Source organism: Scyliorhinus torazame, chromosome 5, assembly GCF_047496885.1.
Source record: "Scyliorhinus torazame isolate Kashiwa2021f chromosome 5, sScyTor2.1, whole genome shotgun sequence".
Taxonomy (NCBI): domain Eukaryota; kingdom Metazoa; phylum Chordata; class Chondrichthyes; order Carcharhiniformes; family Scyliorhinidae; genus Scyliorhinus; species Scyliorhinus torazame.
Genome location: NC_092711.1, coordinates 99,843,999 through 99,861,949, shown reverse-complemented (window position 1 = coordinate 99,861,949; position 17,951 = coordinate 99,843,999). Strand labels below are relative to the sequence as shown.

Below are 17,951 nucleotides of genomic sequence, written 5' to 3'. Positions count from 1 at the left end.
ATAGTGACCACAATTCCATTGTGTTTACTTTAGTGATGGAAAGGGATAGGTATATACCGCAGGGCAAGAGTTATATCTGGGGAAAAGGCAATTATGATGCGATGAGGCATCGGATGGAGAGGAAAACTGCAGGGAATGGGCACAATGGAAATGTGGAGCTTGTTGAAGGAACAGCGACTGTGTGTCCTTGATAAGTATGTACCTGTCAGGCAGGGAGGAAGTGGTCGAGCAAGGGAACCGTGGTTTAATAAAGCAGTCAAAACACTTGTCAAGAGGAAGAAGGAGGCTTATGTAAAGATGAGACATGATGGTTCAGTTAGGGCGCTCGAGAGTTACAAGTTAGCTAGGAAGGACCTAAAGAGAGAGCTAAGAAGAGCCAGAAGGGGACATGAGAAGTCTTTGGCAGGTAGGATCAAGGATAACCCTAAAACTTTTTATAGATATGTCAGGAATAAACGAATGACGAGGGTAAGAGTAGGGCCAGTCAAGGACAGTAGCGGGAAGTTGTGCTTGGAGTCCGAGGAGATAGGAGAGGTGCTAAATGAATATTTTTTGTCAGTTTTCACACAGGAAAAGGATAATGTTGTCGAGGAGAATACGGAGATTCAGGCTACCAGACTAGAAGGGCTTGAGGTTCATAAGGAGGAGGTGTTAGCAATTCTGGAAAGTGTGAAAATAGATAAGTCCCCTGGGCTGGATGGGATTTATCCTAGGGAAATTGCTGAGCCTTTGGCTTTGATCTTTAAGTCATCTTTGTCTACAGGAGTAGTACCAAAAGACTGGAGGATAGCAAATGTTGTCCCCTTGTTCAAGAAGGGGAGTAGAGACAACCCCGGTAACTACAGACCAGTGAGCCTTACTTCTGTTGTGGGCAAAATCTTGGAAAGGTTTATAAGAGATAGGATGTATAATCATCTGGAAAGGAATATTTGATTAGAAATAGTCAACACGGTTTTGTGAAGGGAAGGTCATGCCTCACAAACCTTATTGAGTTCTTTGAGAAGGTGACCAAACAGGTGGATGAGGGTAAAGCAGTTGATGTGGTGTATATGGATTTCAGTAAAGCATTTGATAAGGTTCCCCACGGTAGGGTACTGCTACATGGAGGCATTGGATTCAGGGTCATTTAGCAGTTTGGATCAGAAATTGGCTAGCTGGAAGAAGACAAAGGGTGGTGGTTGATGAGAAATGTTCAGACTGGAGTCCAGTTACTAGTGGTGTACCACAAGGATCTGTTTTGGGGCCACTGCTGTTTGTCATTTTTATAAATGACCTGGAGGAGTGCGTAGATGGATGGGTGAGTAAATTTGCAGATGACACTAAAGTCGGTGGAGTTGTGGACAGTGCAGAAGGATGTTACAAGTTACAGAGGGATATAGATAAGCTGCAGAGCTGGGCTGAGAGGTGGCAAATGGAGTTTAATGCAAAAATGTGCGAGGTGATTCCTTTTGGAAGGAATAACAGGAAGACAGAGTACTGGGCTAATGGTAAGATTCTTGGCAGTGTGGATGAGCAGAGAGATCTTGGTGTCCATGTACATAGATCCCTGAAAGTTGCCACCCAGTTTGAGAGGGTTGTTCAGAAGGCGTACGGTGCTCTTGGCGGCCTGGGAGGTGGTGAGGATGGAGGTGTGGGTAATAGAGGGAGGGGAATAGGGGGAGGGGAATAGGGGGAGTCCGGAGGCTGCAGCGAGGTCTGGGGATTAGGAATCCCCTCCCCGGGGGAAGCCGCTCCATACACACGGCGGCTGAAAGTGCAACAATGGGGCGGTGGTGTCGCAACGTTCCATTTTAGAATGTGGCCTCTTAAAGGCACCGCTCGCTCCGGGATGGTAACTTAAAATTGAAGTGAATTGGTCGCCCCCTCTAATAAAGGGGGAGGGGGGGGAGAGCTGAGGATGACTGAGAACCATGAGGTGCTCCCCTCTGTTTAGAGCGAGTGAAACGTGGTCGGGAGCAAGGGACCACATTGTGAGGGTTCTCCTTTTTAGGGATGGGTGGGTCCTAAACACCTTTTAGTTTGGGAGGGGAAGTTGGCCACAAAGTGTTTGAATCTTCTGGAACATCAGCTTTATCCGTCGGGGTTGGAAAAACACATATTGGGTCTGTGGAAATCACTAACTGTGTGACTTCAACCCTGAATACCTGAGCAGAGCCTGTTCTCCCAGATGGAAGCGGATCAATGCTACCTATACTGGATGTGCGCTTCTTGGGCAGTGTGGGGGTGGGGGGGCGGGGGGGGGGGGGGGGGGGGGGATGAAAGTTGCATAATGTCTTAAATTCAAGTTTTCTTTGAGGCCTCTACACTGACACGTGCTGCATGTATTGTAATGGCATGTGGAGTGGAAGATTCCAGGCTACCTACCTACCACCAACGCAAAGCGTTTTCAAAACCCCAAAATGTATCATGGAGTTCAACCAACCTCTCCCTTTAATGGATTATTGCTTTTGAAGCACGCGGCCTGTTCTCCAGGTGTGATATCACAATTATGGACACGTGGGTTTTTAAACACAAAACAATGTTTATTCCATGAACTCAACTTAACCTCTTAAATAAACATTGGATCTCTTAACACCCCTTACTTCAAGGATAACCCTGAAAATATTCCAACATTAAATAATCCTTCAGTTATCCCTTTCAACATCCATGAGACTCAACACCTTTAAACAGAAACACATCAGGTTAAAGGCTTTACTATTAGGAGTTTAAATCACCCAAATGATCCAGAGATGATCCTTTCATGGCAGAGATCACAGCAGATCCAGCTCACTGAAAAACACAGACACACACTCAAGCTCTTTTTCAAACTGAAACTTCAAAAACAGAAGTGAGCTCAGCTCCCCCCCCCCCCCCCCGCCCCCCCCCCCCCCCCCCGTGACATCACTTCAGTACGGTGAGGGGTAATAAGAGTTGCCCAGGGCAGCACGGTGGCGCAATGGTTAACACTGCTGCCTCACGGCACTGAGGTCCCGGGTTCCATCCCAGCTCTGGGTCACTGTCCATGTGGAGTTTGCACATTCTCCCTGTGTCTGCGTGGGTTTTGTCCCCACAATCCAAAGACTGCTTAGTCCTGTCCAACAGAGGTGAGCTCCATGAATTGGACAGCGGTGATTCCTGTCACTTTAAAATTGACCTGGTTCAAGCTAAGCCTTGTGTAAATTGTAGGTGTCCCCCTCCCAGGCTGTTGACCTGTTTCTGAAACTCTCGTATAGCTCTGACTACCAGATATCTGTGAATCTCACCAATTTGAGATATTTTGCAGTGATGCATGTAAAGTGCTGTCTGATTAAAGTAATTTTTAAAATTTAAAAAAAAAGAAGGCGTACGGTGTGTTAGCTTTTATTGGTAGAGGGATTGAGTTTCGGAGCCATGAGGTCATGTTGCAGCTGCACAAAACTCTGGTGCAGCCGCATTTTGGAGTATTGCGTGCAATTCTGGGCGCCGCATTATAGGAAGGATGTGGAAGCATTGGAAAGGGTGCAGAGGATTATCATAGAATTTATTATAGAATTTACAGTGCAGAAGGAGGCCATTCGGCCCATCAAGTCTGCACCGGCTCTTGGAAAGAGCACCCTACCCAAGGTCAACACCTCCACCCTATCCCCATAACCCAGTAACCCCACCTAACACTAAGGGCAATTTATCATGGCCAATCCACCTAACCTGCACATCTTTGGACTGTGGGAGGAAACCGGAGCACCCGGAGGAAACCCACGCACACACGGGGAGGATGTGCAGACTCCGCACAGACAGTGACCCAAACAGGAATCGAACCTGGGACCCTGGAGCTGTGAAGCAATTGTGCTATCCACAATGCTACCGTGCTGCCCTTAAAGGAGATTTACCAGGGTGTTGCCTGGTATGGTGGGAAGATCTCATGAGGAAAGGTTGATGGACTTGAGGCTGTTTTCATTAAAGAGGTTAAGAGGTGACTTAATTGAGGCATAAAAGATGATCAGAGGATTGGATAGGGTGGACAGTGAGAGCCTTTTTCCTCAGATGGTGATGTCTAGCACGAGGGGGCATACCTTTAAATTGAGGGGTGATAGATATAAGACAGATGTCAGAGGTAGGTTCTTTACTCAGAGAGTAGTAAGGGCGTGGAGTGCCCTGCCTGAAACAGTAGTGGACTTGCCAACATCAAGGGCATTCAAATGGTCATTGGATAGACATATGGGCGATAAGGGAATAGTGTAGATGGGCTTTAGAGTGGTTTCACAGGTCAGCGCAACATCGAGGGCCCAAGGGCCTGTACTGCGCTGTAATGTTCTATGGTCTATGTTCTACTGCGCCGATGGTTTTCCGGCAGGGAAGGATAACTGAATCCCTTCCCACAGTCCTCACATTTGCATGGTTTCGCCATGGTGCCAGTGTCCTTGTGTCTCTCCAAGTTGGATGATCGGTTGAAGTCTTCTCCACATACAGGACACGTGTACAGTTTCTCCTCGCTGTGAATGGTTGTGATGTTTCTTCAGGCTGTGTAACTGGTTAGAGCTTTCCTCAGTCAATTCACTGGAACACTTTCGCTCGGGTGTGTTTGTCTCGATATCTTTCCAGTCACACTGATGTTTAAAATTGTTTCTCACAGACAGAAGAGACAAACATTTCTCCTTCAACATTCAAAGTCTGAGGATTTTCAGGTCCTGATGAATTGAGTGACTGTCAGATGATGTTTGGTTTCAGTCTCACATCTGTAAATCCTCCTTTCTAATATCCTGTAAAAGGAATTTACAAAAACCATCACAGTCAGTGGAGGATAAAAATTTAGAATAGACAATTCTAGTTTAATTGTACCATTTTTCCTCTCCATTCCCCCAAAGCTGTAAATCCCCATTCCACACACTCTCCCTCCTCCCTGGGCTGAAATCCAAACCCATCTCACCATCTGCACCATTTCTTTCCTCCACTCCCAGTTTTCTCCCTCCCTCTCCTCTGCCTGGGTTCAGCTCTCCAGCTCCTGTCTGCAGACTGACAATAAAATCAATGGGTCTTATTGGGGATTTGGGACCTCCAGCGGGTGTTTGTGAATCCTCCCCGCCCACCTGCCATGGTTTCCTTCCTTGCCACAGATCAGAGTCCTCATTGATTTGAGTGCAAAGTGTAAGCTCTTATTTATTATCCCCCCTCCCCCATCCTCTGATGTGAACCATCCTCCAGTGTCTGAAGCAGGATGGTGCCCGTTAACCTGGGCCTGTTCCCGGAGGGAGGGAGAAGCCCCGCAGCTGCAAACCAGGGAGCTGACAATGATTTTGATGGGTTCGCGGATCCACAAAGTGTTTCCAAATCCTCCCGCCTGACGCTGACTCCGCTTCTCCGAGACAAACGAGCCCTGAAATCCATGTCCCGGAGCCACACTGCGCATGCTTCGGATCACAATGACCGGGGAGTGATTGATGGAGGCTCCGGACCAATAGGAAGAGGGGGCGGATTTGATAGGTGACAGCATTCTATTTTGAAGAATAGAGGGATTAAGGGTTATGGTGTTCGGGCCGGAAAGTGGAGCTGAGTCCACAAAAGATCAGCCATGATCTCATTGAATGGCGGAGCAGGCTCGAGGGGCCAGATGACCTAGTTCTTATGGAGGACCGAGCAGGAGTGGATGGTCCTCCACCTAATCAAGCAAATGAGGGGAGGGTCTGAACCCGGATCTCCCTCATTGGCTGAGACTCTGCATCATTTTGAGTTCTTCCCATTGGCCACGTGGGCGCAGGTTCCACAACCTCATTGCCTGCGTGTGAGGTGTTGACCAATGGGAGGATTTGGAGGACCAGATGGACTCTGGTCCTCCAGCCAATCAGTCTGCAGGCTTTGTACGAATGAAGATTGAGCTTCACACAGACTGAAACTTCTTCCTGTGTCAAACCTCTGAGTAAAACACTTTCTTTCCACTTCCATGGACGTTTTTAGAGTCCATTGACCCTTCTACAGAACTGTTATAACAAGGAACAAGAAACGTTAACTCTCTCGCCACAGATGTGGCATGATGGCACAGTGGCTAGCATTGCTGCCTCACAGTGTCAGTGACCCGGGTTCAATTCCGGCCTTGGGTGACTGTGTGGAGTTTGCACATTCTGACCTGCCTGTGTGGGTTCCCTCCGGGTGCTCCAGTTTTTTCCCACCGTCCAAAGATGAAAATGAAAATCGCTTATTGTCACAAGTAGGCTTCAAAAGAAGTTACTGTGAAAAGCCCCTAATCGCCCCATTCCGGCTCCTGTTCAGGGAGGCTGGTACGGGAATTGAACCGTGCTGCTGGCCTGCCTTGGTCTGCTTTCAAAGCCAGCAATTTAGCCCTGTGCTAAACCAGCCCCAAATGCAATGTGCAGGTTTGGTGGATTGACTATGCTAAATTGGCCCTTAGCGTCCAAAGGTGAAATGGAGTTACGGGGAGAGGGCAGGGGAAGTGCATCTGGGTGGGGTGCTCTTTTGTAGGGTTGGTGCAAACCCAATGGGCTGAAGGCCTCCATCTGCACTGCAGGGATTCGATGAAGCTGCCAGACCTGTTGAGTTCATCTAGCATTTTCTGTTTTACATTACACAGATTTTTAATCCCTTAATTATATTTATTGAACCACTGTACCATCAACTACTAGGACTTCCTTGGTTCTATCTGTTGTCCCCTCAGATATTCCATCTGTTTTTGTTTAATGTGTCTGGAGTCTTAGAATTCTTCCAGTCTGTCTCCAATTCTCCTTCCTGTCTCGGGTATATGGGTCTAGGTAGCTTGGTGTTGTTATTTGTATTGTCTGTCGGTCACCAGCAGGTATTGTTGTCTCTCGATAATGACTGTGCTGCTACCCTTGTCTTCTGGTCTTATGCACGTATCCGTGTTGGATCCAAGCTCCCGGATTGTCTATCTTTCCGGGTAAGATTCTGTTTGTCTCTTGTATTTCACTGTGACAGGGCAGAGACCTGATTGAAGGGATTAAAACATGGGAGTTCTGGGAAAGATGGGCAAGGATTTGGGAGGTGACAACATGTTCAAAGAGTTTGGAGAGGAGAGGGAGATTGAAGACGGGGCAGTAATTTGTAAGGATGGCAGGACCAAGGGTTTGTTTTAATGAGGGGTGATGATGGCAGATTTGAAGGACAGACGGGCAGTACCTCAAGAGAGAGAAATGTTGGCAATATCCATGGACACAGGGTAGCTGGCTGATCAGTATCTTAGTGGGAATAGGAGCAGGAGCTGGGTCTCATGGACAAGATGAGCTCTGAGTGGGCATGAGGGGAGATGGGAGAGAAACTAGAGAAAGATGTGGGTTCAGGGCTCGGGAAAGGATGAAATTTAGAGACAGTTTGGTCCGGTGGGCTCGTGGAAGGGAAGGAAGCAGCAGAGGGAGCTGATCGGATTTACTCAATCTCAGTCACAAAGAAGCTCCACAAACTCCTCACACTTCTTGTTGGAGGTGAGGATGGAAGAGACAGGGGAGAGCGAGAGTACTTCAAAAGGAACTAACTTGTGTCAGAGATATTAAAAAGTTTCAACACACTGCGTATTTAACACAAATCTAATGTATTTGACTTTTATCAGAATATTAGCCTCTGTAAATGGGCTGGAGTTTGTTATCAGCAGAAAGAGACCCAAATGAACATGGTTCAGTCCTGAATGTGAGAAACAGCAAAGTGCAATCACTGTCGTTACTTGTGGCCTCGTTGGTGTCTCAGCAGGGCGGATGAAGTGGTGAATCCCTTCCCACACTCGGAGCAGGTGAACGGTCTCTCCCCAGTGTGAATTCGCTGGTGTGTCTGCAAGTTGAATGACTTACTGAATCCCTTCCCACACTTGGCACAGGTGAATGGCCTCTCCCCAGTGTGGACTCGCTGGTGTGTCTGCAAGTTGAATGACTGAGTGAATCCCTTCCCACACTTGGAGCAGGTGAACGGTCTCTCCCCAGTGTGGACTCGCTTGTGTGTCTGCAGGTTGAATGACTTAGTGAATCCCTTCCCACACCTGGCGCAGGTGAATGGCCTCTCCCCAGTGTGAATTCGCTGATGTACAATGAGCTGAGCTGATAGTCTGAACCCAGTCCCACACTGAGAGCACCTAAACGGTCTCTCGTCAGTGTGAACACGTTGATGGCGCATCAATTCCCCAGAACTTTTATAGCACTTCCCGCAGTCTGGACATTGATACGGTCTCTCCCCAGTGTGAACTCGCTGGTGTCTCAGCAGGTGGGCTGACATAGTAAATCCCTTCCCACACTCTGAGCAGGTGAATGGTCTCTCCCCAGTGTGAATTCGCTGGTGATTCCGCAGGTCGGATGACTGAGTGAATCCCTTCCCACACTCTGAGCAGGTGAATGGTCTCTCCCCAGTGTGAATTTGCTGGTGTTTCCGCAGGGCCGATGACTCAGTAAATCCCTTCCCACACTTGCAACAGGTGAATGGTCTTTCCCCAGTGTGACTGCGTCGATGAGTTTCCAGCTTGGATGGGGAAGTGAATCCTTTCCCACAGTCCATACATTTCCACGGTTTCTCCTCAGTGTGACTGCATTTGTGTCTCGTGAGGCCGGATGATCGAGTGAATCCTCGTCCACACACACAACACGTGTACGGTTTCTCCCCACTGTGAGTGATGCTTTTTCCTTCCATGTTCAAAGTACGATGATATTCAGGATATGATAAATTGAGGACTCTGTCAGATCCTGATGTGATGTTTGGTTTGATTTTCCGGACTTTGAAGCCTCCCCTTCGAACATACTGTGAAACTGATTTAAAACAGAAAATAGGAAGTGAGAGAGAATCCACAAAAACACAAAGGCAGGTTGTGAAATTGAGCTGAATGAATCTGGTCATTTGTGGGACCAGTACTAGGAAAACGGGACCATGAAAACTGCTGGATTGTCATTAAAGCCAAACTGACCTCTTTGGGAGGAGAGAGAAAGAGGTGAAGACGGATTTTGTATATGTACAAGACGTATTAAGAGAGTAGTTGGCAAAGCCAATTCGATCTTGGTGTTCATCAACAGTAATATTGATACCAAAACTATGCTTCTGGTGGCACGGTGGTTAGCACTGCTACCTCACAGCGCCAGGGACCTGGGTTCAATTCCGACCTTGATGTCTGTCTGTGTGGAGCTTGCACTTTCTCCCTGTGTCTGCGTGGGTTTCCACTCGGTCCTCAGGTTTCCTCCCATAGTCTAAAAAGGACAACTTCGGTGGATTGGCCTTGATAACTTGCCACTTAGTGTCCAGGGATGTGCAGGTTAGGTGGGGCAATGGGGTTACAGGAACAGGGTATGGGTGTGGGCCTAGGCATGGTGCCCATTCAGAGAGATGGTGCAGACTTGATGGGCCGAGTGGCCCTCTTCTGCACTGTAGGAATTCTATGGTTCTAATTCTATTCTATGAATCTTTATAAAGCTCTGGTCACCACTCTTCAGGAAGGATCTGAAGGTTCTTGGAGAAGGTGCAGAGGAGATTTACCAGAATGGTTCTAGCAAAGGAGGTTGAGGGAAGATTTGATTCAGGGACACAGGATTATGCCAGATTTCCATCGGGTGGACAAAGAAACCCTGTTTCCATTCACTGATCGTACAAGCGGTCGGGACACGATTTAAAGTTTTGGGTAAAACCTGGATTGAACGATATAAGATCCTGTGGGGTCTTGACAGGGTGGATGTGGAGAGGATGTTTCCTCTTGTGGGAGAATCTGGAACAAGGGGGTCACTGTTGCAAAATAAGGGATCACCCATTTAAGATGGAGATAAGGATTTTTTTCTCTTGAGGGCTGTAGGACAGGGTGTGGCACAGTGGTTAGCACTGCTGCATCACATTATCAGGGTCCCAGACAATGATTCATCTTTCATTCCCTCACCCACAGTATAAATATCTCCCACTATTTTTGTCTTTTAGCTTTGACAAAGGGTCATCTGGATTCGAAAAGTGAGCTCCTTTCTCTCCTCACAGTTCCGGCCAGACCTGCTGAGATTTTCCAGAATTTTCTCTTTTGGTTCAATTCCAACTTTACTAACTGTGTGGCGTTTGCACATTCTCCCCGTTTCTGTGTGGGTTTCCTCCGGGTGCTCCAGTTTCCTCCACATTCATAATGTTTAACCTCAACACCACATTCAAGAAGTTTAGGTGGATTGGCCATGCTAAATTGCCCTTTGTCTCCAAGGATGTGCATGTTGAGTGGGGTTATGAGGATGGGGTGGGGTGGGCCTGGGTACGGTGCTCTATCGGAGGGTCATTGCGGACCCGATGGGCCGAATGGGCTCCTTCTGCACTGTAGGGATTCAATGAATTTGGAACTCACGTCCTTAAAAGGCAGTGGAAGCAGAGTCCTTGGATATTTTTTAAGGCCGAGCTGGATAGATTCTTGATGAGCAAGGGGGTGAAAGGTTATCGGTGTTGGCCGGAATGTGGAGTGGAGGTTATAATTAGATCAGCCGAAGGGGCAGCAAGGCGGCAGAGTGGTTAGCACTGCTGTCTCACAGCGCCGAGGACCCGGGTTCGATCCCGGCCCCAGTCACTGTCCAGGTGGAGTTTGCACATTCTCCCCATGTCTTCGTGGGTCTCACCCTTACAACCCAAAGATGTACAGATTAGGTGGATTGGCCATAATAAATTGCCTTTTATTTAGTAAAAGAAAAGAATTGGGTACTCTAAATTTAAGGGAACAAAATTGAAAAATAAAATAATTAGGTACTCCAAATTTTTTTTTAAAAATTAGATCAGCCGCAATCTTATTGAATAGTGGAGCAGGCTCGAGAGGCTGACTCCTAGTTTGTGTGTAAGGAGCAGGCTCGAGGGGCCGACTCCTAGTTTGTGTGTAAGGAGCAGGCTCGAGGGGCCGACTCCCAGTTTGTGTGTAAGGAGCAGGCTCGAGGGGCCGACTCCCAGTTTGTGTGTAAGGAGCAGGCTCGAGGGGCCGACTCCTAATTTGTGTGTAAGGAGCAGGTTCGAGGGGCTGACTCCTAGTTTGTGTGTTAGGAGCAGGCTCAAGGGGCCAACTCTTAGTTTGTAAGGAGCAGACTCGAGCAGCCGACTCCTAGTTTGTGTGTAAGGAGCAGGCTCGAGACGCCGACTCCTAGTTGGTGTGTAAGGAGCAGGCTCGAGGGGCCAACTCTTAGTTTGTAAGGAGCAGACTCGAGCAGCCGACTCCTAGTTTGTGTGTAAGGAGCAGACGTGAGGGGCCGACTCCTAGTTTGTGTGTAAGGAGCAGGCTCGAGGGGCCGACTCCTAGTTTGTGTGTAAGGAGCAGGCTCGAGGGGCCGACTGCTAGTTTGTGTGTAAGGAGCAGGCTCGAGGGGCCGACTTCTAGTTTGTGTTTAAGGAGCAGGCTCGAGGGGCCGGCTGAGAAGTTTAATTGGGTAACTGAATTGGTTAGGTATCAGACGAGACCGAACGTTAGTTTTGATGTCTTTGAATTGAGTACAAAAATGAATGATCCTAAAGTGGAAGACATAATGAGAGCAAATAAAGTGTTGGTCAAATTAAAAATTCAGGAGTGTGTTTTGAGGTTCCCGGTTTTAGATTATCTTAGGCAGTTGAAACTCATAGTTTATAGTTATGCGTCCTATGCAAATTTATGTGATGGGGTTTCAAGTGCAGGCGGTTTTATAATTTTCCTTTTGGGGAACAATGGTAAATGTTGCCCTCTTGTGTGGGAAACAAAGAAAATAAGGAGAGTGGTCAAAAGCATTTTGGCCAGTGAGACGTTAAGCCTTGTAGAGGCGGTGGATATGGCCTTTTATGTGTCCCAGATATTAAAAAAAAAAATTTAGAAACCCAGGCAGACATGGGGAGAATGTACAAACTTCACACAGACAGTGACCCACATCCGGGATTCAAACCCAGGTTCTCAGCGTCGCAGTCCCAGTGCTAACCACTGCGCCACATGCCTCCCTATATATGCCAGATATTGACAGACATTTTGGGATTAGGGATTTGGGTAACATACCCATTGACTCTCACATTGACAACATTGCCACATTATCACATTGAGGGGCTGTTTAGCACAGGGCTAAATTGCTGTCTTTGAAAGCAGACCTAGGCAGGCCAGCAACACGGTTCGATTCCCGTACCAGCCTCCCCGAACAGGCGCTGGAATGTGGCGACTAGGGGCTTTTCACAGTAAGTTCATTTGAAGCCTACTTGTGTCAATAAGCGTTTTCATTTCATTTCAAATCCCTGAGGAAAAATGTGCACTCTACAAAATGTGTGAATGAGAAAAGGTTAAGAATAGACATAGCAAGTTTGAAGCAGATGTTGGACAGACGGGAGATAGCAAAAATTAAATGGTTCGACAGTAGCTCGCAATTGTCCGACTGTTTTACGAAAAGAGGGGCTAGTTCACAGAAACGTTTGGATATTATTAATGAAGGGCGCCTGTTACTGTGATTGTTTTTTTTCATTCCAAAAATGACCAACTTGTGACAATAAAGATTATTATTATTATAACTGGAAGAGATTGTGATGAAAGTACAGCAAACTTAAGACCAAGAGAAAAATGACCAGGTGAGGGGAGGGAGAGTTTTTGCATTGAGGCAAAATGTATGGGATGTAAAAAAGGTTCAGATGGAGGAGAAACGCTACCGTCTAAAGTCGTTGAACTTAATGTTGAGTCCTGCGTCTAATCAGAAGATGAGATGCTGCTCCTCAAGCTCGTGCTAGCCTTCAATGGAGCACTGCAGCAGGCCAAGGACTTACATGTGGGCACGGGAGCAAGGTGCTGAGTTCAAATGGCAGGCATGAGGCAGGTTGGGGTCATGCTTGCAGATTGAGCGAAGATGTTCTGTAAAATGGTCACCCATTCTGGATTTAGTCTCCCCAGTGTAGAGGAGGCTGTATGTGGAGCAGCATATACAATAAACCAAAGTGAAGGAAGTGCAAGTGTTTGGGGTCTTGAAAGGTGAGGAAGGATTGGAAAGGAAAGTGACATGGGAAGGAGATGGGAAGTTGGGCTGATGGGAGGAGCGGGCCTGATGTCACAGAGGGAGTGGTGCCTGTGGAATGCTGACAGGGGAGGGGAGGGGAAGATGTGTTTAGTGTTAGCCTGGTGCTGCAATGGTGAAAATGGTGCAGGATGATCCTTTAAATGGGGAGGCTGGTGGGGTGGAAATTGAGGACAAGAGGGACCCTCATGTTTATGGGAGGGAAGGGAAGGGGTGAGGGCACAGATCTGGGAGATGGGTCGGACACAGTTGAGTACCCTGTCAACCACATTAGATGGGTTTGGGGGAACACCTTAGCGAAGGGACAATGCAGACATGTCGGCAGCACCATTTTCAAAGGAGGCATCATCAGAACAGATGCAGTAGAGGTGGAAATTCTGGGAGAATGGGAAAGAGTCCTTACAGTAGGAAAGGAATGAGGAGCTGTAGCCGAGGTAGCTGTGGGAGTCAGTGGGCTTGTAATGATTATTGGTGGTCAGAGTGGAAACGAATTCAGAGAAGTCAAGGAAGAGAAGTGAAGTGTCAGAGATGGACCATGTGAGTCAGCATGGTTTTATGAAGAGTAATCGTGTTTGACTAATTTGTTAGAGTTCTTTGAAGGTGTTACAAGTTATGTGGGTAATAATGTTCCTGTAGATGTATATCTGGACTTCCAGAGTGCATTTAATAAGGTGCAGCATAAAAGGTTAATACACAAGGTAGGATCACTAGGGATTAGGGGTAATTTATTAGCTTGTATAGTGTTCTGGCTAACCAGCAGAAGGCAGACAGTTGGGTTAAATAGGTCATTTTCTAGTTGGCAAGATGTAACTAGCAGGGTGCCACAGGGTTCAGTTCTCAGGCCCCAACTATTTTCAATATACATCAATGACTTGGATGGCGGGATAGGAGGTACAAGAGCCAAATTTGCAGATGGCGCTAAAATAGGGGGATAGTAAATTGCATTCTAGAAATAGGACATTTACAAATGAATATTGAACATAGAACATACAGTGCAGAAGGAGGCCATTCGGCCCATCGAGTCTGCACCAACCCACTTAAGCCCTCAATTCCACCCTTTTCCGCGTAACCCAATAACCCTGCCTAACCTTTTTGGTCACTAAGGGCAATTTATCATGGCCAATCCACCTAACCTGCACGTCTTTGGACTGTGGGAGGAAACCGGAACACCCGTAGGAAACCCGCGCAGACACGGGGAGAACGTGCAAACTCCGCACAGACAGTGACGCAGCGGGGAATCGAACCTGGGACCCTGGCGCTGTGAAGTCACAGTGCTATCCACTTGTGCTGCCCTAATATAGATAGATTGGAAGAGTGGGCCAAAATGTGGCAGATGGTGTTTAACATGGGTAAGTGTGAGGTTATCCATTTTGTGTGAAAAATAGAAAGGCAACTTATTGGAGAGAATAAGTTGAGACAGAAACTTCAGAGTGCTTCATTACAGAGAGATCTGCGTGTCCTCGTGCATGAATCACCGAAAACTAGTATGCAGGTACAGCCCATTGAGTCTGCACTGATCCTCTGAAGGAGTACCCTACCTAAGCCTTCTTCCCCACCTTATCCCTCGAACCCCACCTAACCTGTACATCTTTGGACACTAAGGAGCAATTTAACATGGTCAATCCACCTAACCTGCACATTTTTGGACCGTGGGCTGAAAATGGAGCATCCAGAGGAAACCAACTTAGATACAGTGAGAAAGTGCAAACATAGACAGTCACTCAAAGCCGGAATTGAAGCCGGGTCTCTGGCGCTGTCATAGAATTTACAGTGCAGAAGGAGGCCATTCGGCCCATCGAGTCTGCACCGGCTCTTGGAAAGAGCACCCTACCCAAGGCTAACAGCTCCACCCTATCCCCATAACCCAGTAACCCCACCCAACACTAAGGGCAATTTTGGACACTAAGGGCAATTTATCATGGCCAATCCACCTAACCTGCACATCTTTGGACTGTGGGAGGAAACCGGAGCACCCGGAGGAAACCCACGCACACACGGGGAGGATGTGCAGACTCCGCACAGACAATGACCCAAGTCGGAATCGAACCTGGGACCCTGGAGCTGTGAAGCAATTGTGCTATCCACAATGCTGACATAAAAGTTGAAAGTGTCGGAAACAGTGAGGAAGAGAGTGAGAGATTTGAGTAGGACAGAAGCAGAATGGTGGAATGGGTGAGCTCACCACAGATTAAATTCAACGCAGCAGATTGGGAGGTGATCTACTCTGGGTGGAAGAATGAGGAGAAGTAATCCAAAGAAGGGCAGAATTTTTTTAGAATTTCGAATGCAGAGCCGGATCGGGTGGTGGATACAGATTCAATAATAACCCGCAAAAGGGAATGAGATTAAAAAAATTAAAAGCAGCAACAAACTGTAGGGAAATGGGGAAATTGGACAAACTGGATTGGTTTTTCAAAATAGATAGTACAGAATCGATGGGCTGAATGACCACTTTTGTACTGTACTATGATTCTTACAATTCTGCAATATTGTCTTTTTATTTGGGTCTTGCTGAATAGAGCAAACTCCGAGGCTGAGTTTCTTTCCAATCAGAGAGGCTTCTCTGTGTATCAATCCACTTCCTGAGATTGTTCAACTAGCTGCAGCCCCTCAACCAATTTCCTGTCTGTTCAGACATGTCCTGTTTCTTTTTCCAATGGCTTCAATCAATGCAGTTTTGTTTTTGAACAACACATTGTTCTATATTTATCCGTCCTGTGGGATTTGACTTATTTCCTCCTTATCAGTTGTTTTTGAACACTGTTCCTGTTTTTATCCTGAATCAAACTGCATAAACTGTTTCACCAGGATCCTTTCTCTCCTTCTTGACGGTGTCATTGTCATTGAGTTTTACAGAACGAAGAGGCCCTTTGCCCCATCTTGTCTGTGTCGGTCATCAGCACCAATTTATTCTTGTCCCATTTTCCAGCATTTGGTCATAGTCTTGTATGCTGTGGCATTTCTAGTGATCGTCTAAATGCTTCTTAACTAGTGAGGGCTCCTGCCTTTAACACACTTCCAGGCAGTGAGTTCCAGAACTTTGTTCGAATTTTCCTCAGATCCTTTCTAAATCTCCTCTCCCTATACTTAAATCTATGCCTCCTGGTTATTGATCCATCCACGAACGGGAAATATTTCTTCCTATCTACGTCTCTTATAAATGTGGACACCTCTATCATGTTCCCCTTCAGCTTTCTCTGCTCCACGGAAAACAATCCCAGCCTATCCAGCCACTCTTCATAGCTGAACCACTCCAGCCCAGGCAACATCCTGGTGAATGTCCTCTGACCTCTTTCCAGATAAATCAAATGTCGACTCTGCCAGCGTTCATTTCTACATTCGCTGGTCACTAGTTCTACTCCAGCCTCTTATCCAAGTGCTCACTATTACAGAAGCTCAATTCTCCAGCCACTTGACCCCGGGCTCTGATATCGGAATCTGAAGTTGACCTCACCTGATGCAACACACCATGTAAAGAAAACTAACTAGATCCTTTTAACCATGACGATTTGAAATTGTGTCTGTACCTTTAAGAACTGCTCGCCCACGTTTCCTTCAATGTGTGAAATATGTCCCTTTAAGAACTGCTCTCACTCCCACTTTTCCTTCAATGTTTGAAATGCAACATTTACTCACCAATGTTAACCTGTGTCTCCACCCCATCAAGTTGGTTTCTTGAAACAATAGATTGTTGAACTATTTCTGAGTTGGGTAAAGACAGAGGCCGGTGTGATCTTGGACTCTGATCCACTGACAGCTCACAATGCCCGGGGAATGATTGACGGCGACTCCAGACCAATAGGGGGGTTGGAGGACCGAGTGTGACGATTGGTCCTCCAACCAATCGGAGTGAATGAGGGGCGGGGCTGATCCCCCAGATCTCCCTCATTGGCTGAACCATCATTTTGAAAGCTGATTTGAGTCAGACCCAAGGAGAAAACTGGACCTTTCTGTTTGTGGCTTTAAACAGATGAAACCCTGTGGGTGTGGAGCAAACATTTCAACATTTGTTACTGAAATGGATTCCTTCAGAACAAACAGTTGGGATTACTTGAGGGTTGGGGATCAGACGGCTCAGTTGGCTGGTTCGTGCTGTGGAGCGTCGTCAACAGCGTGAGTTCAATTCCCGTGCCTGCTGAGGTTATTCATGAAGACCCACCTTCTCAACCTTGAGAGCGATGAACATCGGGGATGTGCGAGGTCCAGTGTTGGAGGAGCAGAAATATCTGGGTGGCATGATGGGCTGGAGGTGGTTACAGAGAGAGGGAAGGGATGGATCAGGCAGGGATTTGAAATAAAGTCAGAATTGTAAAAATTCGATGCATTGTTAGACCGGGAACATAAGAATAATAACCTTTATTGCCACAAGTCGGCTTACATTAACACTGCAATGAAGTTACTGTGAAAATCCCCTAATCGCCACACTCCAACGCATGTTCGGGTACACTGAGGAAGAATTCAGAATATCCAAATTACCTAACAGCACGTCTTTCGGGACTTGTGGGAGGAAACCGGAGCACCCGGAGGAAACCCATGCAGACATAGGGAGAACAGACAGTGATGCCAAGCCAGGAATCGAACCGGAGAGCCTGGAGCTGTGAAGCAACAGTGCTACCCACTCTGCTGAACCAATGTAGATCAGTGAGTAAGGAGTAATCAATGAATGGGAATAACTGTGAGTTAGGATACAGAAAGATGGGTCGTGATAATGTCACTGTACTAGTAAACCAGAGGCCCAGATAAATATTCTGGGACAAGGGTTCAAATCCCAATATGTAAAGGTGGAATTTAAATTCCATTAATATAATCTGGAATTGAAAACTCGTCTCAATAATGGTGACCATGAAAACAACATTGATTGTCGTAAAAACCCTAGTCTGGCCTACACGTGACTCCAGACATAGGGACTCTTAACTGCCCTGAAATGTTTGTACACTCCAATCAGGATGGGCAACAATTGCTGGCCTTGCCAGTGACACTGACATCCTGTGGAAGAATTAAACAAAAGGCACCAATGTTCCAGATTGATTGCGGCTGGTTAATGAAGAGAAAATC

At 47.0% G+C, this 17,951-nt stretch overlaps 1 protein-coding gene and 1 long non-coding RNA gene across 2 annotated transcripts in view; both read right to left on the bottom strand.

The window, feature by feature from the left end:
• Positions 1-17,951, bottom strand: part of LOC140419167 (uncharacterized) — a 415,920-nt gene that overhangs the window by 191,712 nt on the left and 206,257 nt on the right. The window lies entirely within an intron of this gene.
• Positions 2,885-16,637, bottom strand: LOC140419154 (uncharacterized). The gene is made up of 3 exons (XM_072502920.1): positions 16,533-16,637; positions 6,578-8,705; positions 2,885-4,715 (listed from the first exon to the last, which is right to left on the bottom strand). The coding sequence occupies exon 2, from the start codon at positions 8,587-8,589 to the stop codon at positions 7,636-7,638; it is 954 nt and encodes a 317-aa protein (XP_072359021.1). The 5' UTR covers positions 8,590-8,705; positions 16,533-16,637; the 3' UTR covers positions 2,885-4,715; positions 6,578-7,635.